The sequence below is a fragment of the Poeciliopsis prolifica genome, unplaced genomic scaffold (genome assembly GCF_027474105.1).
Source record: "Poeciliopsis prolifica strain line A6 unplaced genomic scaffold, Auburn_PproV2 SCAFFOLD018, whole genome shotgun sequence".
Lineage (NCBI taxonomy): Eukaryota > Metazoa > Chordata > Actinopteri > Cyprinodontiformes > Poeciliidae > Poeciliopsis > Poeciliopsis prolifica.
In genome coordinates this window covers 1,724,336-1,750,720 of record NW_026562393.1, presented here as the reverse complement: position 1 = coordinate 1,750,720, position 26,385 = coordinate 1,724,336, and the positions used below count along the sequence as shown (strand labels likewise).

The 26,385-nt window shown below is 39.7% G+C and overlaps 2 protein-coding genes across 3 annotated transcripts; one reads left to right on the top strand and one right to left on the bottom strand.

The window, feature by feature from the left end:
• Positions 1–1,471: 1,471 nt before the first annotated feature.
• Positions 1,472–26,385, bottom strand: acsf2 (acyl-CoA synthetase family member 2). 2 transcript variants are annotated; one of them, XM_055042960.1, is made up of 17 exons: positions 26,047–26,385; positions 23,410–23,605; positions 21,052–21,180; positions 20,866–20,919; positions 20,648–20,766; positions 18,221–18,383; positions 17,428–17,523; positions 16,460–16,611; positions 13,893–13,984; positions 13,727–13,803; positions 5,587–5,694; positions 5,310–5,461; positions 5,062–5,203; positions 4,476–4,586; positions 4,321–4,389; positions 3,055–3,149; positions 1,472–2,043 (listed from the first exon to the last, which is right to left on the bottom strand). In XM_055042960.1, the coding sequence occupies exons 1-16, from the start codon at positions 26,166–26,168 to the stop codon at positions 3,102–3,104; spliced, it is 1,830 nt and encodes a 609-aa protein (XP_054898935.1). In that variant the 5' UTR covers positions 26,169–26,385; the 3' UTR covers positions 1,472–2,043; positions 3,055–3,101. The 2 variants fall into 2 exon arrangements, with proteins under 2 accessions (XP_054898935.1, XP_054898936.1); XM_055042961.1 differs by having other exon boundaries at positions 3,060–3,149.
• chad (chondroadherin) lies at positions 7,368–13,569 on the top strand. The gene is made up of 4 exons (XM_055042962.1): positions 7,368–8,379; positions 9,948–10,111; positions 11,550–11,737; positions 12,217–13,569. Exons 1-3 carry the CDS (start codon positions 7,600–7,602, stop codon positions 11,719–11,721), a joined length of 1,116 nt encoding a protein of 371 aa, XP_054898937.1. The 5' UTR covers positions 7,368–7,599; the 3' UTR covers positions 11,722–11,737; positions 12,217–13,569.

The following is a 26,385-nucleotide window of genomic DNA, read 5'->3' as shown; positions in this document are numbered from 1 at the left end:
ATTTTTGCGAGTGTTAAATATGATCCATAAAAATGAGGTAAATTTTAATGTATTTTTTCAGGTAGCCAATGATTGAAGAAATGTTGGGTAATTTCTACATGTGCTACCCATTCGTTAACATTAAAAACTATTAGATAGGAAATTACAGTAAAATCTACCCCGATTCTTAAGTCCGGTGCTCCAAAGTTGCGCATGCGTCAGACCGCGTTTTTGAAAGAGAAGCGGGACAAGGAACTCTGCATCCTCTCTGCCATCGAACCGGGAGCTGAAGGTAAGATATTAATATAGTTGTTCTGTGAATGATAGCACGAATGCAAATTCTAACATTACAAATGATTAGATACTTCACTTATATTCGATGTGCATCTCTGTAACATGCCAATACTGTACATCAAAATTTGAATTTTTCCATGGCGCCAACATGGCTAACTGTCTGGACAAACAACAGGTAGTTTTAATTTGTTCGCAGTGCTTTTGAGATTAGCCAGCATGCATGACTGTTTGTTACCGCTGGTTTTAAGGTTAGAAAACTAGTCTAACGCTAACGCTGAACTTTTGCCCGTGTGGTTAAGTTGTAACGGTCGTTAAGTATCTGCAGGTCTCTGCTCCCACTTCACGCTGCACCGAGACACAGGCAGCAAATAATTTGCTGAACAATTCATTAGTGTATTTTCGCCGCACATGAGAAGTTCCGTCTTAAAATACTAATAGTAATATGTCGCCAACATATGAAATGCCTGCCGTGTTTTATATTGTTGACCTGTTAGCTCCGGTAGCTAACATGGCTGCTGGAGAGTCGCTCTCCGCCGCGGTCTGTTTAAAAACAACGTGATTCTCTCCAGTTCACCTGCATGTCTGCGTACGTGTGTCTATGTTGTGAAAGTTTAGCGTTACTTCTCATAGTTTATAATTTTTCTTCCCATCAAGAAACATTCATGTGAAGACCATGAGATCTGGTTTTTCATTTAAAATTTGATTTTTGTCCTTTTATGTCCTAGATCAAGGAAGAGTTCAGACGTATCGACAGTTTCCTTGGAGGAGACATTCATGCTAAAGCTTGATGAGAACACACCAGGTCTTCTGCAGCTTATGCTGCTAAACGAGGGGCTGCTGGTTCAAAGATGCACCTTCTGCTGGACACTTTAAATGACGTATGTTAATTTTTTTTTTCAGAAATATGTCATTATTGATATACTTAAATTAAAAATGGAAATAATTTGTAAAGAATTGCTTTGTTGTGCACAAAGTTAAGCTCCTTACCAACTTAGTGTGTGTAAATCTCTCCCCACTCTCCACTAACAGTCTTTTCACTAAATTGTATCTCCTACAGCCACCACATTGAAAAAGGGATACAGTTGTCTGCTGCCTCATTAACTACTTTGGTGAAAGACAAGAAGATCTTTTCCATGATTGCCAGGTATGTCCTTGAAAACAGATGATCGATTAACTCAAGGGATCCTCTTCACTCCTTTCCTTCTTTCATCTTGTCTTTCTATCTTCTGATCACTACCCTCTGCTCTCCTTTAGATATGTTGAAATGTATGGAAAAAGCATCTTCAATAAAATTTTAAATGTGTATCTTTTTTGATTATTTTCAACATATAGGAATGTGAGGACCACACAGACAAAACAATGACGGTGATCGTGATGCACAACATCATGGCTGAGGAGGATCCATCAGATTGTGATTGAGGGAAACCAAGTGATGGAAGAATGTGGAAGCCGAACAAAGGCATGTGTACTGCTGATGGGACTCATATTTGCCCTCAACCTGGACTATCCAAAGCAGCTCAAGAACACATTTGAAGCTTTTCAAAAACTTTTTTTGGAAATTGATGGGGCAAAACTACTGAAGAAGGTCCACAGTCTGAAGAACAAGCTCAAGGCATACATTTTCCGTCCTTCCAAGAGGATCTTTTGTCTGGACAGAGTTTTAAGGTAGTATAGCTTTTTTTTTATTAGTGTTCTGTTCTGTCCACAGACATATATGGATACATAAGTACGTTGCAGCCTCTCTCAGCCCACTCCATTGTTCTCTGATTTCTGAAAATGGAAAAACAATGTAACTGGACAGTCTGGTCATTAACACTGACTGAATTCTGACAAATTTAAAAATCACCTCTTTCCCAATTTCGTTGTTTCTGTTATTGTCATTCTACCTGAATGAGTGCAACTATATTAATTGAAGACTGTTGTTTTTCTGATCTGTTTTCATCCACATGTACACACGCAGAAAAAAAAAGTATTACAGTTTGTGTGTGGGTTTTGAAGCTTTTGAAATAGAATAAGGGGACTCTTAAAGTTTGGTTGCATTAAATACTTATCCAGAGACAACATATGTAGCCGTTAGCTCAGTGTGTTATAAAATGTGTTTTGAAATGTCTAAATGTTGTAGCTGTTGTACTGCACTTTATTCATTTATTGTTAATGTTGTGTTATAGTTCTGTTATTTGTTGTGTTTAAATACACCTGCACATCTGAAGATTTGCTCAGTCACTGTTGTGTGAGGCAGAGGAAACACAATTAAGACTATCCCTTGCACCTCACTTCTCCTTTAATTTTCTCTCTTCTCCTAAATTGTCCTTTTCTCTGATGTACTCCTGAGATTGGATGTCTGACATGTTTTATAGTCCTACATTACTGAAAAAATATTTGAAGATGTTATACTGCGGTTTAAGTATTTGTAATTTTGCTTGACACTGCTGTGTTGCACTTATTTCTGTTGTACTTTTTGGATGAATTCTTAGAATAAAATAATTGTAAAAGTGTATCATCTCGATCTATTATTTGTGGCTGCATTTTAACTTACCTGAATAAGTAAAGGTAACTCAGTGATTTCAGTTAACTTTAACTCTTAATTTTCAGCTAAGATTTACTAGCAAACAAGACAAATTTTTACCTATTTTAACTGACTAAATACCTGTTGAATTTAACCATAAATATGGGTACATTTTACCCAACTTTTTAAAGTATTTCTTACATGTCTAAGTTAATTACTTAATACTCAATATATTTAACTGAATATACCTTAACGGGGACAGTGCAAATTGTTACCTCACTTTTTTAGGGTAAATTCTATAGTTTGCTTTTTACAGTGTGCTTCACTTCAGCTGCTTCTCGGCCTCCTCACACAGCTTTTGCTTCTGGATCTGAGTAAAAAAAAACACACACACAGATAAATGAGGAAACAATTTTTAAATTTGCAAACTGTTCAAGAAATATGGCTGCAAAACGTGAAATTTCCCAGGTTTGCTCAAATTTTGGATCCCAATAAAGTAGACAATCATCCAGAAGTTTTTTTTTTCTTTCAAAAAGAAAAATTTGCAGATTTATTGCACACACAGCGATATGTTTAGAGTTTTATTTTCTACAATTATTGATGGTTGTGCCTCAAATCTTTCCTTTCATTGTCCTCTGTCACATTAAGCCTCAACCCGTCGTCTGTCCAGCATCTTTAAACATGTCTTCATCTTCAAAGCTACGGCTCAAAGATACCGATGTCTGGATTTTATTTTGGCTAAGAAAATTAGAATGTTACATTGCAACACTGGAGAAATAGATTGAGACTGCACAAATATTATCTTACGTGGTACAATTCTGTATCCAAGGACATTGACAAAGTTTAGTGGAAGAAAAAAGTGTAGTTGAAAAGATGCATAAACAAGAGGGATGAGTTCAGAATCAAAATGATAAATATGAGTTAAGCTTTGAAGAGCCCTTGTATTTCACATTTTAAATAACATTTTGAGAAACCCAAATTGAAAATAATATTTTGACATCAATACAAATATATATGTACAAACAGTATATACTTGGAAGGATATATATACATGTATAAATATATATATCTTATATACATAAAACACACCCAATTTTATTTATATAAAATTGGGTGTGTTTACCAAAACTACTTCTTTCAGAATAAAAACCTAGTGACTGATTTTTCTACTAACGTCCCTTTTTATTATTATTTGTCATCCAAAAAAATATATATATAAAAGTATACATAATAAAGACTTCAGGCATCTTTTCTAACTTCAGCTTCAGATGTGAGAACATGAAACCGTCACGTTGCCTTTTCTTCCCTGTGCGTTTGGACTTAATGGCTCTCAAAGGAGTCCTAAGTTTAGGGTTTGGATTAATCTGACTGTGTAATGAGGCCAGAGGGACACTGAGTGCGTGCAGACGGGCTTCATGGCTGAGCTTCTAAATCTGGATCCGTTTTAACTCTGGCTGCAACATGTTTGTAATTAACCACAAAATGAAAGCTCTGGATTTGGGAAAAGGGAAAAAAAAAAAAAAATCCCATAAAAGCATCACCTTTCCCGTAACGGTGAGTGGGAAGCTGGTCATAAAGAGGACGTAGCGAGGAATCTTGAAGTGGGCGATCTGGAAGAAGTAAAAACCAGGAGATGTTGAGCAGAGCAGCTCCGGCAAGAGGAAGGAGAGCAGAAATGAAAACGAAATGAAGCCACCTGTCCCTTGCAGTACGCTTTGATCTCCTCTGCTGTGCACTCCTGGCCGTCCACCAGTTTGATGCAGGCACAGACCTCTTCACCCATTCGAGGATCTTTGACTCCAACCACCTAGCAGCCAGGAAACAAATTAAATAAATACTGAGCGTTATCATTCATCAGTGTGGAGCTGAATGTTGAAAATGAACGAGAATAGAAGCACAAAACTAAACGAAAGTTGTTACAGTGGCTGATCCAGATTTGTAATATTAATTATCTTCATCTTACGGTGAAGTGAAATAAAAAGATATGGAGGTTTTAGAGTGTAAACATTAACGTTTGTAATACAAATCCAGATTTAACAATGACTAAAGCAAACTATAATGAGGCCAAAACGACCAAGACTCATTTTTAACAAAAAGTAGATGTACAACAATTATAGGTTTTTGTTGGCAACCTATAAGTATTGAACATTATTTTGTTTCAAGGAAAGAAGGATAATAATTTTTTCCAGCATCATTGTCCAAAATTCATTCTGATATCTATGTAGAATTTGTCCTGTAGTTTCTGTTTGTGGCCACAGATGGCGCCGTCACCCCCAGCACACCTGTGCCTCCTTCACTTTGGGATGTGTGTGGAGAAACTGTTCGATCTCTGCCGGGTAAATGTTCTCTCCCCCTCGGATGATCATGTCTTTAATCCTGCCGTCGATCTTGCAGTAGCCGTAAGCGTCCAAGCTGCCGATGTCTCTGGAGGGAAGAACGCCAAGGAGACCGACAAACAAAACGTGCTTTTCATTAAAAGTTTGAAAACGATGGTTTTGCATGTGATTATTTTTTTCCACTTAGGACTCACCCAGTTCGGTACCAGCCTTCTTTAGTAATGCACTCCTGTGTTTTAGCCTGTTCGGACCAGTACTCCAGCATCACACAGTATCCTCGGACCATTATCTCGCCTTTCATCCCCAGAGGCACAATCTGGCCAGTTGTAGGGTTTACTATTTTAGCCTGAGGGAAAACAGATACACACTCCTTGTTTTAAAAACCTGCACAACAAATTCTCACCTCACACAAAAAAAAACCGCACACATGTGTGTTTTCTTGAATTTATTTGAGAAGCATGTCGGCGCAACCTCCACATGGTCCACGATGTAGCCGACCGTCTCACACTTCCTCTCCAGGTTGTCCAGGGGACAGCCGAGGAACGTCACCGGGCTGTTCTCCGTGGTGCCGTATCCAATCTGTCAACGACAAAAACACCAGAGGAAGAAACAGGAAGATGAGTCAGTGGAGATGGATTAAATAAAGCTGTTTTTTTGGGGGGGGGGGTTGTCTATAAAGAGTTTCTGTTTTGATTGTTGAGTTTTGTTCATTTCTCTCAGTCAACCAAACCCCTGAAATACTTGTGTTAAACTATTCTAGACTGTTCATTAGGTTGAACTGGACTGACAGTTCATTTGAGCTGTACTAAATTCGAATTATTGAAACAGGATTTGGTTTGAAACAACTTAGCTGAATTGGTTTAGCTATGGCCTAAAGTGTTGGGAATTGTAACTAGAATCCCAATAGGTTTGAAATTTTTCACCCGACCTGAATACAAAATGTTTAAAAAATGGACTGTTTTGGAGTTATTACAATAAATTGCAATGAAAGGAGTATTCTTTTCTCCTGGCTAAATGCTTCAGACAACGGAAACATTATTTTCATGACAACCTGAAATGAAAATATTAGGTTGAGAATATTTGGCTATGTGTCCTTTTAAACTTCACTTTCGTTTGTTTATTGTTTCAGGACTTTCTGCACAACCTGCTGTTCTTTAACAACGAGCATCAACAGGAGACAATTGCAAACAGAAGATTGTCTTCTACAGGACGCTGTGGAAGACGCATATTTTGGCAAAACGTTCTTGTTGTTATTGTATCCATAGTTTAAAAAGTTTTTGTTTCTTCATATAAAGAGTCTTGGTTGCAGATCCCTGTTCTACTCAAATGCGTGTTGAAGCTCCTTTAATGCGCAGCGTTCCATCCAGCCCGCCCTGTTTTATAGTGGGTAACTTGGCGTTTGCCTGCGGCAGGAATGTTTTCTTCTCCATTAAGTTGATTATCAAAAAAAAAAACAAAAATAAAATCACAAGAGAATCCTCCATCAGCAGCAGGAAAATTTAAATTGAGCCATAAATGTCAGGCTCTCTTAGCTGAGGCTGTAGTGAGAGTCTTCACCTGCCAAACCTCTAAAAGAAATTAAGATTCACACTAAAATGTTAGATTTGTGAGGTAAACACTAGATTCCTTTTTTTTTTCTTCATTTTTTTAAATGGGTGGGACCATAAAATACAAGAAGCTGAAGCCAAACCATCCTCTGACCTGAGCCAGTCACATCCTGCCAGAAACGGCTCCAAATTACATAAACTGCTCCATCTTCTGCATTGAGGTTTAACTGGAAATCTCCATTACATAACACCGCTCTCGGTTTTCAAGAGAAACAATGCACACAGGAATGCAAAGTGGCATTTAAAGTTTTCACGCCCGTGATGATGGAAGTATGCTTACCCCCCAGCCCCCTCCTTTCTATTTTGCAGATGACTTTCATCTTGCCTCCATGCCAGCCATCTGGAGACTATTACAGGTTATAAAACAGCTGCGCAGGAGTGGCCCCTTTTTCCTGCCACCGCAGACTGAAAAACAATAGAGAAGTCTAGGAGCGTGCACAGAACCAAACTGACCTCATGCCACGTTGTCAAACATTCACCTGGAGCCTCTTGACGGGGGAAAAACTACGATTGGTGCTTGTTGTGATTAGTTGGGACATGTGTCCGCCGCGGTGCGCTGGACGTCAGGACGTCCCTGCAAACCTGCGGCAGAGAGACGCCGCTAACGGGCGCTCGCTCTGTGAGGGTTAAATTCTCACTGACACTTGACTTCCATGTGCAGACCTCTCACTTTAACCCTCCTCATTTTTTTCCCTCCTCAAGTAAATGTTATAAATAGCGCTGTGTGCTCGGCTCATCGGCAATCCTCCTCTCACCTTTTGCTCACTCCTCCTCTCTGTTTTCCTCACAGCAAAACCACGCTCTGTTGTAGCGTCTCATAACTGCTCCCGTCGAGGTTTTTGTTTTTGTAAAAGCTGCTCTGGCGGAGGCCATCAGAATGCGCTCGGCGTCCTGCGTGCTCTTGTTGGGAAGCTGCATCCTCCTGGGGCTCCTGGGAGTCCAGAGCCAATGCCCGAGCCCGTGCCATTGCCACGGAGACCTGCAGCATGTCATCTGTGACGGCGTGGGGCTCAAGAAGATCCCCCAGGTTTCTGAGGCCACCCGTCTGCTGAACCTGCAGAGGAACAACCTGGGCACCGTCCCCTCAGGGGCCTTCAGCGAAAGCAAGGGTCTCGTTTCTCTGCACATGCAACATTGCCAGATACGAGAGATTGAATCCCAGGCCTTCAAGGGACTGAAGAAGCTCGTCTACCTCTACTTGTCCAACAACAAGATCAGCAGCATCAAGTCGGGCGCCTTCGAGGACCTCACTATGCTCACCTACTTGTACATGGAGGGGAACCAGATGAGCGAGCTGACCAAGGGGCTCTTCTCCCCCATGATCAACCTCTTCGTTCTGCAGCTCAACAACAACAGGCTGCGGGAACTCCAGCCAGGGACCTTCGCGGGCGCCAAGGACCTGCGCTGGCTGCACATGAGCGGGAATGAGCTGACGACGCTGCACCCGGGGTCTCTGGACGAAGTGGAGAACCTCGCCATCCTTCACCTGGACAGGAACAGGCTGTCCGCCTATCCCAGCGCCGCCATGGGCAAACTGCGAGTGGTGGAGGAGCTCACGCTGGGAAAGAACCCCATGAAGACGATCCCAGACAACGCCTTCCAGAGTTTTGGTCGCTACATGGAGAAACTGCACCTGGACGATATGGGCTTGGAGAAGGTAAGACCTTTTACTTCCTGGTTTAGAGCATCGATCTATGATCAAAAACTACAGGAAAAGGATCTGGGTGGAAAGTGAAACTAAAAGTGTAATTTTACACTCATTTTGTCCTGTTTTAAATGCTTTAGATGAAGTTTGAAAGTTTAAGTTGGGAAAAATAAATCGGCAAGTTTACAAAAAAATTCTGAACAACAGATTTAGCTGAATATGCTAATATTATTACTATTTCATATTTAAATCGGAACACATATATTCAGTGACTTTTACTCTTTTACTCAGAAGTAGACTTTGAGGCACCCAAATTTGAAATTTGAATTTGGTTAGTTTACAAAGATAAGAAAACAGAGCAAATATGATCCAAAAAGTGACTCAAATCCTGTGTTTTTATTTCCCCCAAACAAGCCCTCCAAAAATGTGCAAACAGGGCTTTCTGTTAACGTGCAAAATGCTTTTTTCATTTGTGGGTATAATGTTATTTACCTAACCCATTCTCACAAAAAGTCTAACTATTTTCTTTGTTTCATTACGTTTTTGTAATGCATGTTGAGCAGCTAAAAAAAACAACAACAAAAAACAAAAAAACAAAAACAACAATATAAATTCATTTCAATTGTTTTAGAAATCATGATCTGATTGGGTCTCAAGTGATTCTGACTTCCCGCTGTTCACCAGGTTGGACAGTATGAGCTCTTATTCAGACACCCATTCATCTGATACTTGAGGTTAAGACAATATTTGAGCGTAACTGTGCCAGTGAAATGAGGCGCTCAAAGGGAGAACATCAGTAAAATAAGCTTCTCACGCTGGGATGGTGTGAAACCAGGTGGAAGCAGCAGGGCAAGCAGATTCAGGTACTTTTTTTTTTTTAGCCAAATGTAGGTATTTTTAGAGTGTTTTTGTTTGCTGGATGTTGGCCAAGCATATCTGGCTCTTATTATTACACAAGCGATATTTTCAGCAGCGTGGTTTTGCACTCTGGCTGGAAGGGTCCTATAAACAGGTCAGGAGGGGCTGGATCACAGGTAAACAGAGGCAGGGTGCTCCACGGTGCATGAAGAGGAATATTTTTAGCCTGCTGAATGGACAACAGTCTCTTTGGGAGCCATGCTGGCAGAGGAGCGGCCCAAAAATGGAGGCGGCAGAGGGAGGAAAACAGCTCTGCCATGATGGAAATCCTCCATTTTTTTCCCAAAACACCAGTGGAAATTTCCGAATAGCCTCATCTCTTTCAGCCCAAGATGAAACAAGCTTTTAAAGAGCGGCCTCGTCTTCCTCCTTGTGGAGACGAACTGGACACAGGTCAGTGCAGCTCACACCTCTCTGAAGGTTTTAGCACCTTCACAGATGCCTCTGAAGCTGAAGGTAAAAGACGGAGGCCAGTAAATGTCAGTGTTTACATATATAAGGGTGCAGGAGAAAGGATGAGAAGAGGCTTTCACTCCAGAGAAAAAAGCAAACACCCGTCTCCGTTAGCATGCCATCCGTTTTGTAATAAAGGTCAAGACAAACAAGCCTGACACTTTGAGCTGAGAAAAAACTAACCGATTGATTCCCCCCTTTTTTTCCAGCTATCCGCTGGTGCATTTAATGGAGTGACAGCACTTAAGTTCCTTTATCTGGATAACAACAACCTCAAGTCGTTGCCCACCACTATGCAGCTGAATGTCGACACCAACATGACCCTCTTCAACAACCCCTGGACCTGCTCATGCCAGCTAGCGCCACTACGCAAGTAAGAGACTTCCCTTAGACAAAACACAAAGGTTTCTGTTGCTAAGATCCGATAGGTCCGCCTTAAGGATTTAGATTCGCTGTGTTGTCCTAAGAAAAATAAGCTCATGAAACTTAGAGCCATTGGCTGCAATTAGGACATTTAAGTGACATGGCATTGGCAAAAACATTCTTCAGACTAAAAAAAAAGTTCTTTCAGTGACCGCAGAGGATGGACCAAGCAAGAGTTACAAGAAGTTTTAACCAGAGGCACGATTTGATAAATGGGTAACGCTTTATTTGACGGCGTGTGCATAAGACTGTCATGACATAAACATGACATAACACCAGTTATGAAAATGAAGGGTCTTCATTAATGTTTACAACTGTTGTTATGAAGTATCATTTGGTAAATAATGACACATTTTATGCAAGGTTGCTCTCAAAGTTGCATTGAAAATCCATTAATAGTTCCAACTTTTCTTTAAAGTGTCATTATTAATAAAATATTACAAAGTTGGCACATGTAGTGGACATTTAATGCAACCCCACTAGAAAGACTGCAGCTTCTGTGGCTGTTGGAGGCAAAAAAGAAACAACTGAATTGACGTAGAAAGAGAAAAAGTCCCGGGCTGCTCCATTTAGGAAGGAAACAAACCTGGACTAACGATGAAGTTTGCGCTTAGAAAGAGAAATTTCAGGGTATTCGAAGGACTTTAGGGAACGTCTGAGTCCATCACCATGGGAGATCGTCAGGATTGGCCAAGATCCCTGAGGCCGAAAAGCTCTAGACATTTTGGTTCATGTACCGTTTTAATGCCATATGGAGGATTAAAACACAGAGTTATAGAACAGGGTGGTGGTCCTGATCTTTAGGAAATGCAACATGACAGCGTATCCCACCCACTGAGGGATTCTCAGTCTCGATGCTCTTATGCATCGGAAAAGACCCAACGGATTCTCAAACATCTCATTCAGAAAGCGTTAGTCAAACTCTTAAAGGAAAGCCACTCATCTTCAGTCTTGTTTTCATGACTGAAGATAAAAACATGACTTCTCCACAACTCAAGAAGGTGAAGTTGTGGAGAAGAGGATAATTCTCAGGAAATAGTTTTTTCTGTTTGTTTTACAAATGATGTGGTTCTATCAGACTTTAATATGACCTGGATTGGCTCAATCTTGGGTGTTGCACTTCATCGTTAAGTGGACCAACATTCATGGTCGATTAAATTTCCCTCTCCAGTTCTGTTGGTACAAATTAAACCCAAAAAGCATTTGGATTTTCCAATCTAAATACTACTAACAGAGTACATCCCTCTAAGCCAGCTAGCAACACAAACCATTTAAGTAAATTTAGTCTTCATAAAGCTCCTATCAATACCAGAGTCTCAATTTCTGCTTGTAAAATAAAAAGTAAGGACATTCTTCTATGCTTCATCTTTTTCTATTTGTGCTTTCAGGTGGATGGACTCCCGCCAAAACGAAACAGATGCGATTTGTGAGTCACCTCCTTCACAGAAAGGCATACAAGTCAGAAAAAGCACCGTCTTCAAGCGCTGTAAGAGCGAAAAGAACGATAAGAACAGTAAGAGCAAGAAGACAAAGAAATCTCGGACTGGTCGACGTCAGTAAACCGTCAGCTGATCAGGTATTCAATAATGTCTGAAAGACGGCATAGCAAGGAATAGTTTTTTTTTTCATGCATCATAAAAAAAAATACATTTAAAAATGTATAACTCCACTTAGCATGTTGTTTACCGAACTTTATAAATGGTTCTGTTGCTTTTAAATGGGATGATTAAGTCGATTAGGGGCAATAAAAACACTTTAATGCTGGAGAAATGGAGCTCATTGTGAAAAGAACAACCCAAACATTGAGCTGAACAGTAATTTTGATAAGTACTTGAGACACATTTCTTTTTTTACCCTTCAAAATATCCAAATTACATTCCTGCAAAGTGTCTGGATGTGGTTTTTGGGTAGCTCATATTTAGCTTCACACATTTGTGTTCTGCACTTTTCTTTCCCGACTCCCTTCTGTCTATGTTGGCCCCTGGATGCAGTAAAACTGTTTCATTTGGCAGCAGATTTTTGATTTTTGTCATGTCTCTCTCTCTCCCTCTGCAGGAGGCTCAGAGAAGGAGCCCGTCCAGGTGACCGGCTACAGCGAAAGCAACACTTACTGACTCTGCTTTGAGACTGTTGTAAAGGAAAAGCTTTACGCTCTATGGTACACAAAACCCATATGCTTTTCTTTATATCATTTATATCAAAGACGTAATAATAAAGTGGAAGCAGCAAACGAAGCAGCAGGAGGCAACCAGAACAGAAAGATTTGATGTTTTTATTCTTCCTGATGCAGGTGCAGATCTTGGTTTGATTGAAGTAATTCTAAAGATTTAGTTCATATCTACGACTGTTGATCAGGTTTCAGAAAAGACGCAAAACGTCAAAATGCAATGCCTTCCAAGAGGTTTTCAGTCCCTTAAACCATAAACTTTGATGTGTTCCAGTGGGATTTTATGTCATAAACTAACACAAAGGAGTGGATAACTGTTAAGAGGAAGGAGAGTCTGCAAGTTTTGACTTTTTAAATCAAATCTGAAAAGTGTGGCAGGGGATTCAGCCCATGTAAGTCAACATTGGTGATGCTCTCCATCAGAGCCAAAGCGCTCCACATTTACGCGGCTCACCTTCGTGCAGCTACTTGAATACGTGATTGCATACACACCTTGATCACCTTAACAATAATCAAACCTGTCTGGAGTTAATCTGCTGATCCAACCGTTTTCTTTTTCAGTCAGAAAGAAATTACCCCATAGATCCATTTCAGGCGCTTTGGTGCACAGACCAATAGTTACATCTTTATGAGAAGGAAACTGAGCAAATGTACCATTTACATTTGGGCGAGGTTTTTACATCTTTTCATTTTTATTGTCTTTATTTTGTGAGCGTGTTGGCTTATTGTCTGAGGAAAACTGCGGTTCAGTTTCATCGTTTATGTTTAAACAATAAAATATTAAAATCATCATTGGGTTTGAAACTTCCTGGTCTAAATAACACTGAAGGTAGTCAGATTTCAGTGTATTCAAGTGAGTTTTGACACTTTGTAGTTTGACACTTTCACGCCAGTGGAAAACTTTGCGTATATTTACGCAAAGTTTAATTTTTATACATGCTGACTTGTGCGTAAAATCTGGTGTAGCACATTTTTTTGTGCACACTCACGCTTTATGCATGAGGCCCCAGGTAATTCAGAAATTGTCTTTTCAGTGTCCTTTGTTATAAAGGTGGAACAGGGTATATTTTTCTTTCTACTGTGTGCAACAAGAGGGCAAATGTAAGATTTTTACGATTTTTTTTTTCTTCTTTCTACTAAAATATGTTTCCCCATTTATTGTATATTCTGTGTGTTTATATTTCATTTTTGGACGTGATAATAACGACTCACATCCAATAAACCCTTTTTTAAAAAGTAAATATTGTTTTATTTGTCCTCTCTGCTTAAGTTTGTCATTTGTCTTCCTCTTGTGTTTGAAAGCTGAACTCCACTTTTAAGACTTTGGATTTGGAGGTTTTGCGATTCTGTACCTACATGTTTATGTCTATTAAGGATTGTTTGTGAAAATCTACTCACTGTAATTTCTTTGATGCCCATTTGAAGTATCACTTTCTTCACCAGCTCCGGGGGGCACGGGGAGCCAGCCATGAGGCCTGCAGGAAAAAATAAGGAAAAAACGAATCAACGCAAATCTGATTTTAAAAGAAACAAGAACAAAAATTATTTCCACCTGTTTTCTTACCTCCCTCTACGGAAGACAAGTCATATTTAGCCAAATCCGGCTGGTTAAGCATGTCAACATACATGGTGGGAGTCCCGTAGACATATGTGCATCTGGAAGATGAAAACAACAAAATACATTTTGAGAAACAAACGTAGATGCAGTACTATCCAATTAATGTTTTTTGTTTGTTTTTTTAAATGGGAATTTATTTAAATAAAAAGCCTAATATTTTAACATGAATTGTATTTGTGTGCCAATATATTGGGCCGCAGCTGTGTGGGAATTTTCCTGCCATAATTCGAGAGCACACGTTTTCACTTTGAAAGCATCACTTCATGTCTTTCTTCTCAAAACATATAATGTTTGCACTCAAAACTTCCGCTCTCTTCCAAATATTCACTGTCTTTCTCAAACCTTTCTCCTTGCACTCAAAACCTGCCTCTCTGCTCGCTTGTGAAACATTTTCTGCTTGCGCTTGAAACAGAAAAGCAGCGTCGCCTGGCAACGTCTCGACCAATAGAATGCAAGCGTTATACTGGGTGCGTTTGTTTCCTTCTAGTGGGTGTGCCTGCGCTCCCTCCCGCCTCCGTTTCCCTTCCGACCAATGGCGAGTCAGAATTTGAAGTAGCAAGGGTTGCCATGGTGACTGGCGAGCGCTGATTGACAGCAAAAGACAAAAAATCCTGCTTTCAGACTGAAAATGTAATCAAGCCTGCGGTGGAATAAATGATCTTTTCAACAATACTGTTATAGTTGAAAAGATCTATAGACTGTGGTGTTAAATGTATGTTTAACACAAACGGCTGAAATACAACAAAGTACATTCACATTCCACCTGCAAAATGTTGCTGACTTTAAACGTATTTTCTTACATTTAAAGTCAATGTTTTCAGAATTACTTAATAATTTTTGTAGTTGTTTTGAAGCTGGACTCATCACGATCCTACAGGAGTTTTAGTTGTTTTGTCGTCCTGCTTTGTGTGCATAAAACATATGTAGCTGGTTGTTGTTCCTCCAGTCTCTTGGGAAATAGTTGAGCCTTTCTGTCTGAAACCTGCAGGTCTGGAAGTTTTTTCTTGTTTAAACGCGCAAGTGAAATGCCAGTGGAGAGACCGCAGGGGGTATGTGAAGTGGAACAAAAATCACTTTCAAAATCCAAAAGAAAAGAAAAACTATAGCGTGGATCTTGTAAGCACCTGGCAATAATTATGCTATTTTTGAATTAACTAAAGTAGATTTGATTTTTTTTTTTTTTTTTTTAGGAAAACAAATTATGATTCTTACTTATATACCCCCTGGTATATAAAAAAATACCAGGGGGTAATAAAAAAAGAAGCTTTTCAATGTAGGTACAGTGGCTGAAAGAACTGAATGACAGCCATTTTTAATATCTATGAGGTTTTTAGGACTTAAATCAGAACAAGCTCAAAGTGGTAAACTGATTTAAAGGAATCTATGGTTCATCTAGACAGCATGTTTACATGTAGCATAGCATGTCTAGACATGTCACATCTGGCATGTCTATACATGGCTTCCGTTTACTCTATAGTTGCTGTGAAGGAGCGAGAGAGAGCAAGACTTTCAACAGAAAATAGGAGGACTGAATGTGTTACGAAAGTTGCAGCATTTTATCTGTTCGAGCTTTTAATATCTGTCCGGATTTGGAAATGATGGCAGCCGTATAGAAATCTCACAGACTCTAGAGTCTGCAGGGTTTGTGATGATAAGTGTGTTTACTAATCTCTAACCTTTTACCCACCGTATTATTTCCCCCCTTTCTTTATTGAAATCTAATTTTACTGTTAGTTTTAAATAATCTTCTTTGAGTTACTAGTATTAACAGGGACTGGACTTCTGTATGATCTATTAAAGGACCTATGAAATGTACTTTTCTTTTTGTTTAAGTGCAACAGGAAGATTTTTCTTGTCCTTTCAAATCAATTTGAACATCTCAGCTATATTCAGGTTTGGTTTTATATACAGAAAGGGCAAATAACACAAGTTAAACACACATTTAAAAGAGTTGTTTTTACTCTGCTTCCTGCTTGGAAAACAAAGCTGAACAAGTTTCTTAATCTTTTCTTAAATCTATGAAACCAGATTCTTCTTATCCAACAAGAAGTCCTGCTTTCAGACTGAAAAATGTAATCAAAACTCCTGGCTGTGCTAAAGGAAAATCAAAAGAGAACAAAACCTTCATATTATTAAGGTTTCAAATACTAAAACCCGACACGGGCGATAAGTCTGTTAAAACCTGTAAAACCTGTAATCTGTAAATTTCCAGAGTGTGTGGATGACAGCTTGTGTGTGGCAAGCTGTCATTTTATTCTCTGTTGAGAAAATATGAGCCTGGCAAAAACCGGTTTGCTCACCTGTGAACAAATGTAGGGTGAGTGATTTACTCCCAGGTATTTTCATTTCACCAGGATTAAAACAAAAGAAAGCTCTACATAAATTCAACAGTGACCCACCAGTACAGGTTACTCCTTTATTAGATGTAATTAGATCCAAGCAGAACACTGATGTTATTCAGGGTTCAGATCCAGTGCTTTGTGTGTAATTCAGTTGGTTGTTTCTGGAATTACCTCTCACTGTGCATTGCTTCTAGGTTGGCCTTTCCGTTGTACCCTGCGGAGGGAAACACCAGGGTGAGGCCGTGCACGGCCATAGCGATCCCTCCACCAACAGAGCCAAAGCAGTGATACAGAGGCACGGGCACGCAGACACGAGTGTGGGGCTGCAGATGCAAAATAAACAAGTAAATCCATACTGTTGGAAGATCTGGTTATTTTCCTCTGAATGGTTCCACATTTGTTAGGAAATTCTGGGTTGAGCCAATAATCCCTAAACACAATCCTGATAACGACCTTTGTGTAGTGGCATTTACTACAGAAATATTGCCAATTTAAAAATATATTAATTTAACAATGAATGTGTGAAATGAGGTCAGTGGAGGCTGATTACGGATTTGCTGTTTTTTTGGGAATTGCTCAGTCTCACTTTGGGGGGAATTAACTGGGACTTTGCCTCCAGTCGAGAACCGATAGGCGTTTTAAATGCTTGCAACTCGAGATTGTGACAGACTTCAGATCATTTGGATATAACCCTTCCGACATTGATACTTTAAATTTTCTATGATACTGTTAATGGTTTTCCACCATAGCATTGTGTTAAACCACATCAGTTTTAAAAAAATAATAAGCTCCTGATCTTAGAGGTGGACACACTGAATGTAATCTCTTTGCTTTTGATAAATAACACCTGACCTTCACTTTACCTTTGAATCTGGGTGGTGTTTTTATATGCATAAAACTATATTTAAAAGACTTCAGGAGAAGCTAAAGAGCTGATCATTTCTGATCAGCAAAAAGGTAAAAGGAGTGTAATATTTCCAGCAACCAAGTTGTCTACCAAGACGACTTGCATTGTTTGTTATCTTTCTAAATTTGGTTTCCATGTTGAGTTTAAAAATGGAATAACCGAGTCATAATTATGGATATCACATTGTTTGTAAAATGCTGGACTGATTACATCCATGACGGCTCCTTCTCACCTTCCAGGTGTAGCCGACTCTTTTCCCAACAAAGTAGGCATTGTTGACGATGTTGTGATGTGAAAGAGTCGCGCCTTTCGGAGCTCCTGTGGTACCCTGAAAACAGAAATGTTATTAGCAAATTATCCCTTTTATAAGTTCAAGATTTCATTTTACAGATCTTGTTTGTTCATTGTGCATGCAGTTTTGTGGCGACTGTGATGTGTGTTGTGTTGTGTGTTTCTTGTGCCATTGCCAAAGATAAATTTCCATTTTATGTGAGTTTAATGGATAATAAAGGAGTCTAAAGTCTAAAGTCTAAAGAAAGAGAAAATGCACAAACATTCCTCTGATTGGTTGATAGCCACCTTCCTGCTTTGGAAACATGAACCCAATAGATGTTTGGGCAACTGAATTAAAAACAATAAAAAAGGCATGAAGACTTTTAAGCCAGGAATGATAAAATAAACATTTTGAAATTATAGAGAAAATTCACCCAGTAGGCTTCAAGTCATTTTAAAGGACCTTTCTGATATAAGAGCTTCACTACATTGTGATGAGAGAAGATTCTGCACTGACTGGCCCGTCTCTGTTAAACGAGGGGAGAAGCAGCACTAGTTCACTATCGCCATCCCTCTTTACAAGCTGCGGTTCTCAACGGCTCCCCAACTGCTGGACAAATCCCTGCATAATCTGTTCCCTGTGAACTCACTTGAATGTAAGGACCAGGATGAGGAAAGTGAACTATAGTATTTAAGTTTTTTTTTTTTGATTAATAGGTGAATCTACCACGAAGGAATAGTTTGACAATTACCGAGGTGAACTGGATGTTTATCGGGTCGTCAAAAGAGAGCTTCTTCTGCAGATCCTGCAGCTGCTTCACATGGCTGCTGTCTGCCGCCTGCATCACGTCGTCAAAGTGAAACATTCCCGGCTGCCTGCTGTCCAGGAGGATCACAGAGCGAAGCTCTGGGAGTCTGACGAGGGGGAAACCAAACAAACACAAACGGCATGGTTGTAATTTTTAAAAAACTGGGATTCCTGAAACACTTTAGGCGAAGGAGTTTGAAGTTTTAAGGTGAAAACTGCAGATATGAACAGACTGAAAGGTTTGATAAATGCTTGAAAGCATTTTATGTGCTTACCAGTTCTACTTCTTGATGATTATTTTCAATCTTCTGCCAAAAATTTGTTTCTGCAAAAGTAAGTTACAACCAGCAAAGTTTTTCAGCATGCCGACAACAAACTGCTTTTGAAGTCAGGGATATCTTGATATCAGCCTGATTTATCCATTTTAAATCAGTTTTGTTGTGTATTTGGGATCATTTTAAAACCAAATGTTACATTCCTGTTTTTTTTAGTACACCATATGTTCTGCTGTAAGACCTTCGCTCATAATTAGTCGCTGCTTCTGAAGATAAACAAAACAAACAAACAAACAAATAACCACCATAAAAATAAACTTATGGTTTTTATCCTGAATGTTGTGATTGCAAAGAACCAAGGGCAGACTTATCCTGTGTTTATACATTTGTAACAGAGGCTGTAAGGGAAGCTTTTAAGTAATTTTCTCTAATGCTTTCAGGACTCTGCCAGATCTCATCTCTCTGGGAACGTTACCAAGACAATTCAGCCCCAGGGGGATATTTTCCTACACTGGACTGCATTTGTGTTTAGATGGTGGTAAATACAAAGCAAAAAAAAACATATTTTGATTCATAACAGACTAAAGAAAATAAGTAAAACCTGCAGTCTTCAAGAACAAGCAAGCAGTTGAAACAGATCAAATCCTACATTAACTTTCAGGCTCATGTAGAAACATACAGTAACCATCTGCTCAGTGTGTGTCCTTCTAAGAGTGTGCAGATGTGAGGGGGGTGTTGAACAAATCAAAGCCTTATGTAAGAGGTCAAAGGGCAGCGCTCCATAAGGAGGAGGTTCTCTGTTCTTTTGGATTCTCCATATGTTGAGTTTTTAAGGTAATGACAACTGTAAGAGTCACCACAGAGATTGCTGGTTGTTCCTACAGTTAACGTGCCGATAACCCGGACAGATCACGACATAATCGGTCACCTCCAGTGATTACAGGACAATCAAAGATAACACAGGAGGTCGTGTACTGCAGGGTGTTTGGAGGTCACTTTGATATGATTAACTAGGCTAAAAATAAACTCAGACCTGAAACACAGGCTGAGTGAACCTTTAACACACAAATAGATGTACAAGAGCAATCATGCAAAGCTGAGAGGAAAAAAAAATCGGTCAACTATGTTAACTTGCAAAACCTTTTTTGAATGTGAACTTTGACGGCCAAACAATTTAACTTAAAGAGCCAGAATAAATCAGTATTTCATGACGCATTGATCTGCAGTTCTTTGCAAAAGTCTTCAAACCTCTACAGATTTTTCACATAATAACCAAAAATCTTCAGGTGCCTCTTAGATTGGGATTTTATGTAATAGATGAACACAAAGTGTTTTTCTGAAATACAAATCTGAAAAGTGTGACCTACATTTATAGTCATAATACTTTGTTGAACCGCCATTTTTTTGCAGATGTCATCTGCACTCTTGATTTAAAGTCTCTACAGTAACTTCAAGACTTGCCACAGAGGAGGCAGATTAGCCCTAAACTATGATTTGTGTGTCACAATTTGGACTCATTTTCCACCAAAGACATAGCATGTGCTCAATTTGACACAAAACTGTCTTTGTGCTCTCAGTCGTGTAGAAACCACAGCTTACGGCTCATCAAATCGAGTACAACACGAGACGAGTTGAGAAGAATATTTAGCTTATCTGAAACCTTAAACATTGTGACTAAGGAAGAAATTCACATTTCTCATTGATGTTTTCCACTCTCTTAAAATTCACATTTAGAAAAATTATGCCTATCTTTTGTGCTATACTCCACTGACTAAAATCATTATTTGAAAATTGTTTTGTGTGTTTACTACTTTCTCTGGTTAAAGAACTGACAAATTTAAGAGACAAATAATCAACAGATCTGGGAGAAGGCGATTAATTTTTAAAGCGTAGTAGCGCTTATAACTACACACCATGATATCATCTGGGACAATCACATGATGAAGCTGATGATAAGAAATAAGCCTGGAGTCATTACACACACACACACAAACCCTCCAAAACTGCTTTATGAATTCATGTAAGATCAGAAAGAAAGAAAACAAACTGTTAAAATGTGAGATTTGAAGACTAAATGTGTCAACGCCGGCTCGTACCTGGCGCTCTTGATGTCTCCTGGGCTGGACGACGCGATTTCAGGACAGATCTTGTTCAACATGTCGCAATATTTCTGAGTCCTAAACTTTGTAGGACACACAATGGCTTGACAGCCAACCTGCAAGGAGACAAAACCAGAATTCATCTCAAAGGAATCCCATTTCTGTTGGTCCAACGCAGGATTATTAATGTGTTGAAATAAAATTAAATCACTCACCTTCCCTAGGGCATACTCCACTTCCATCGGTTGGTATGCTGGGTTTACAGACACCTGGAGAAAATAAAGAAAACTGAGGACGTGATTTAGTTCATTATTTTATTGTAAACATCCTTTTTCATCACAGAAAAACATGTTGGTGATTAGAATGGTTGGTTTTTGTTTTCCTCTGCAGCCTGGATTTACCTGAATAATCCCGGCTTTAGCGGTTGCAAACTGGAACAGGATCCATTCGTAAGTGTTCGGCCCCCACATGCCGAGCCGGTCTCCTTTCTTGAGCCCAAGAGCCAGAAGTCCTGCAGCAGCCCGGTCCACCTGCAGAGACACAGAAAGGAGCTCAACCTGGCATAATGCTCACTAAAGAATAATAATAATAATAAAGCAGCTTGTGGCTTTATCATTAAAGCCACAAGCTTTAATAATAAAGGTTTGAACCCTGACCTTGAGGTCAGGCTTTAAAAAGTTAAAGCGTTCTTAAACCTTTAACTTTTTACCTGCTGAATGCTGCACAAGATTTGTCATTAACTGTGCCACACAAGTCTAGACACGTTCTGACGGCTGCTAACTTTATTTCTGTTTTGTTGCTTTTGACCACATTTCACCGTGTCATCCTGTTAAACAGACACAGACTTTGGATTCACTGGGGTTGTTTTACCATGGCTTATATCCTACCTTTCAGAGAGATCCGTAAAATCTGCATTAGTCAAACGATGTCTTATGGTGTTCCCTAAGGATCTGTTTTTGGCCCTATTATGTTAACTGTTTTAATCATATCTCTAGTTATTTCTGTTGTTTTAAATTTTCCGAGTTTTATTTTCATCACAAATGCCAAACAGCTGTTGGTTTTACAGAGGAGTTACTTTCCATATGGGAAATAATGCATATAATCATATCTTTGAATATTTAATGTTGTTTTGTTTTTGATGATCTGAAACTCTTCACAAAAAGCAAAAGAAATCTGGACAAAATAAATACTATTTCACAGTACTGTGCGTATCCAGTTGTAGATTTCTTTTCTTCCAAATAAATGACAGAAATTGCAGATTTAACTAAAATTCCCTGTTAGAATGACCCTCAGCGGCAGGCTTTAAAAGAGGAGTCTTGAGGCAGAGAGATGTAGTGCAGACCAACCAGGTGTTTAATCACCAACATTTAAACAAAGGGGGAAAAATGCATTCCCACAGCAGCCACACCCACATGTGGGCAACCTGCCGGCTTTTATAGTCCCTGGCTGCACATATTCACAGCCCCCAAAAAGCAGGATAAAACAAAATACATATACACAAACAAGACAATAAATCTTCAACATAATATTAAACACTTCATTTCTTAGCAATTATTTCATTTCTAAAAATACTCATAAATATCAATCCAATTATTAAATTCTAAAAGTCACAGTGCTTTGCTCCTCCTCTATATTTGGTCTCTCCCAGAACCCTTATAAGGAAAGAACTGAGGTAAGCCAAAGTAAACAATTAAAACATTTAAACTGTCTTCCTGCACGTAATGAAAACCTTCATTACATTCCCAGATCCAACTGAAAGCGGGATGACTGAAAGATTTCAATTAATTGAAGAAAAAAAACGTTTGATTTTTTTATGTTTATTTTTTACCAGAGAACATAATTGTTTGTTACCTGAGAAATATTCCTGAACTTATGATTTCTTGTCTCAAGATGTAATTTCTATCTGACTTCATTGCTAAGGCCACTTCATTGGTTTGATCACTGAATGCATTTCAGGATCCTTGTTTTGCCCTGGAGAGCGCGACATGGACAGACACCGGCCATCAGGGCTCTGTGAGCAAAGCCTGCTGATTTCCTGCCTCCAAAACTGAAAGTTAAAGGAGACAGAGCTTTTCTTCTGTGGCTCCAAGACTTTGGAATTTCCTTTCTCTATTTCTCAGATTAGTAAACACAGTGGCTTCCTTAAAAGATCAGCTAAAACTTCTCTAAAGCACTTTGTGATTTTTATCTTGAAAAATGCTACATAAATAACCTTCTTTTTACTTGCATGTAGGATTAATTCATTCCTCTGTTGCACTTAAAGGAGCAGTGTTAAGTATAATTGACTTTTTTGAGCTTTACATTATGATATAATGTTATTACTTCATCAAAAACATTCCTTGTTGCTCTGATTCTTAATGTATGTTTGAGAAATACTTGAATCTTCCGAGCTTCCGCCTCACAGAATGTTGTTAAAGGGTTAATAGAGGCGCCATGTTGTGATAACTTCCTGAAGGAGAAGTTTCAGAAAGAGCAGGAGTCTTTAAAGAGACAGAGGCCCAATTTTCAAATGTTTAATTACTGTCACATTTTTTAAGCTATATTTTATATATACCTCACTTTTTTAACATCTGAAGGCAACATAGTTACTTGATTGTGCAATAAATCAGTTAACTATGCCTGGAAAATGTGTAACGTTGTCGTTACCCAGAGATAAGCATTTCTACAAACATCCAGTGTCTTCCTCTGGTATGTTTAATGTCTTTGGGTGTGTTATGAGCTGGAGTTTTGGAAACGAGGACATTTTTGGAGAGACTCACATCTTGTTGAAACTCTGCGTAGGTTTTGCGGACTCCGTCTTCCAGAAACGCCACGGCCTCCCTGTCGGGCCAGCGCTCCACAGACTTCTGCAGGGCCTCTGCCACCGTGTCCTGGAGCAGCGCCGTGGAGGACGTGCCGTGAACATAGCTGGTGGTGAGAGTGGGAATGACGGGAGGAGAGTCCACATGGATGCTCCTGAACCGGAGACAAGAGGCAGAAGATGCTTAGACATTTTGGACCCGGATAGCAAAATACTTAAATCTGTGTGATGCAGCAGATGCGTATGAGTGAAGTCTAACAGGAGGTGAGTCAGTGGTTTAGATAAACACAACCAACTGGGTCAGACTGCACAGATCACTGGCCGGCTTATCTGTCTCTGCCTCACACACCAGCAGGCACAGAGAGAAGATGGCACCGTCAGTCCATGTTGTTCTGAACAATATGGACTGACGAAATGCATCTGTAGAGATGATGAAGTGCATGAAGAGAATCTACTTAGAATAAACAAGTTAAGCCAGGAAATATCTCAGATGTTAAGTAACACCAGAAAAACAATTGAAATGTTCCTGAATTGAATAAACTGAAATGAAAACAAACCCTAGACAGAAAAACCTCCGTAATGATTAAAGATAAGGTTCAATAACAGGATGTTCTGCTAATCGGGCTGAAAGCCTCTCATAGGATTTATTTAACTCCAACCATTGATTTGAGACTTAACAGAGCTCCAACAACAGAAATATTAAAGTTCAACACTGTTTGAGGGAATAGATAGAAACATTTTTTTTAAAAAACACCAAAATCATTGACCTTGAAATGACAAAATTCAGGAGGCCCTACTTCCTGCACGGCAGGAGGAAGCAGGAGACATTCCTGCTGTCTCTGCAACTTTTAGCTGATTCGAAGTGACCCACGTTGTTCCCAGTGTTTGATTCAGCAGACAGAGGTGAAACTAGAACAATTATCTCCAGCTTAGTAAAAAGCCTGGAAAAAATGCGGACGAGAGGTCAACATCAAAGTCCAGTTGGACCTGATTCTAGATGAACAAGGCAGGTTAAACAATAGATTAGATAAACAGATTCCACAGAACTCAGCAAACCTCCAAGATTACAACGTAAAACTGCAACTTTACTGAAGAAAACTTGGAACCATATACTCCATTCAAATTAACGTGTTTTTTCAATGGCTCCAAAAAGTGAAACTCGTACTTTATGTCAAATCATCACAAAGAGTGAAACATGTCAACCCTTTATTTCTAGTAAGGATGACCATTATGGCTTGAACATAGAAGTGAAAAGTGTCTCAAAAATATTTCTTAGAAACTCTTGGGAGTCACATTCTAATCAGCTAATTCATTCAAAACAGCTGCAAAAGTTTCATGGAGGAAGACTGCTGATTGGACAGATGTCCAGAAGACAGACATTGATTCAACGTCCTCCACAAAGAGATTAAAGCACAAAATGTCATTGCTGGAGAAGCTGCTTGTCTAAAGAGTGTTTTCTCCCAGCATAATTATGGAAAGTTGAGTGGAAGGAAAAAGTGTGGAAGAAAAGAAAGAGCTGCGCCAATACGTTTTCTCTGAAGTGCACCGTCAAAGCAGCCGTCTTCCAGGAAAAATTGGAGCACTTCATGTGTCCTTCTGCTGGCAAGCTTTATGGCTGATATCAAAGCAGCCATAAATCTGCTATGATGTCATAGCAGATTATAACACACCACTTTTTACAATGGGACTGACCTCCACTGTAAAAAGTACCAAAAGTTGGTTCAATGATCAGACTTGCCTGTCCTCAACCACATAAACGACCTACAGAGTTAATGTCAAATCCAACAATCCAGATAGTTAGAAAAGACACTGTTAAAGTAACCTGGGCTTTTATTTTCAACCACAAGCTGATCGCCTTCCATGCCACGTCGCACTGACGCAGTAATTTAGGCAAAAAGAGCAAAGACCATTCAAGTATTCAAGAGACAAGAGTTTAAAAAATGGAGCAGTTCATTCAGAAAGAAAGAGGAACTCTGCAGCTAAACGATGTGACAGTTTAAACACTTATAGGACAAGAGTTGGCTACAAGAGATGAAGAGCTGATATAGGAGGAGCTTTAAATAAACAGACTGAGAAAAAAAGGCTTATTTCACTTCTACAGATTTTTTTAAAAACAATATTCATGGCAAGTCGACCAAGACTTCTCACTTGTAATGTCGCTGATGTGCAACATGTAACCTGTTTAGTGCTGTTTGTGGGGAGCGCTTGGCGGGAGAACAGAACATGAATTCAGAACCAGGAGGATCCAGTTCAGTGAAATAAGAACCGCTGCAGCTTGGAACTAAAACAGTTTGACAGATGTGTTTTTATCCCTTTCCGGGGACGGGGGTGAGTCGGCCCGTCTCCGCCCTGTCTTTCTTGCTTTCAGTAGATTTTATTTATGCTATTATGTATGTATTTATTTATTTATTTTTTAAGTTGCATAATATGCAGGAAGCCTGTTTAGCAGAGGGCTTCTTCAGCGGCCGCCAAAAGGTCCGAGACGATGTTTCGTAAGAAGAAAGTAAACAAATATGACGACAATAATCCCCCTGCTTTCCGCACACGAGCTCTGACTCGAAGTTGCAAACAGAGCCCTGGGTCTGGCTGTCCTCACCGAGCTGCAGCGGCTCGTCCCGGCTGACGTGTCCACGGCGTTCCGAGAACCTTCAGAGGAGAGGAGAGAGCAGCGGTCCTCCGAAGGAACTGGGAATAAAACCCAGCGGTGGGGATCACCATGGTGTGCAGCCGCAGATCGCTCGCCGCGCCCAGACGCACGAAACCTCCGAACCTTTCCGCGGGTCGAGAGAGAGAGAACCTGGAACCCTGCAGACTGAGCCGAGCCGCCCGGGAAACTTCTGCTGCTTTCAGGCTGTAAGCCGCTTCCAGATGTGCCGCTCGAACCTTGATCTCTCAGGTCGGCCTACGCGCCTCGACTGATTTTAGTTAATAGCCC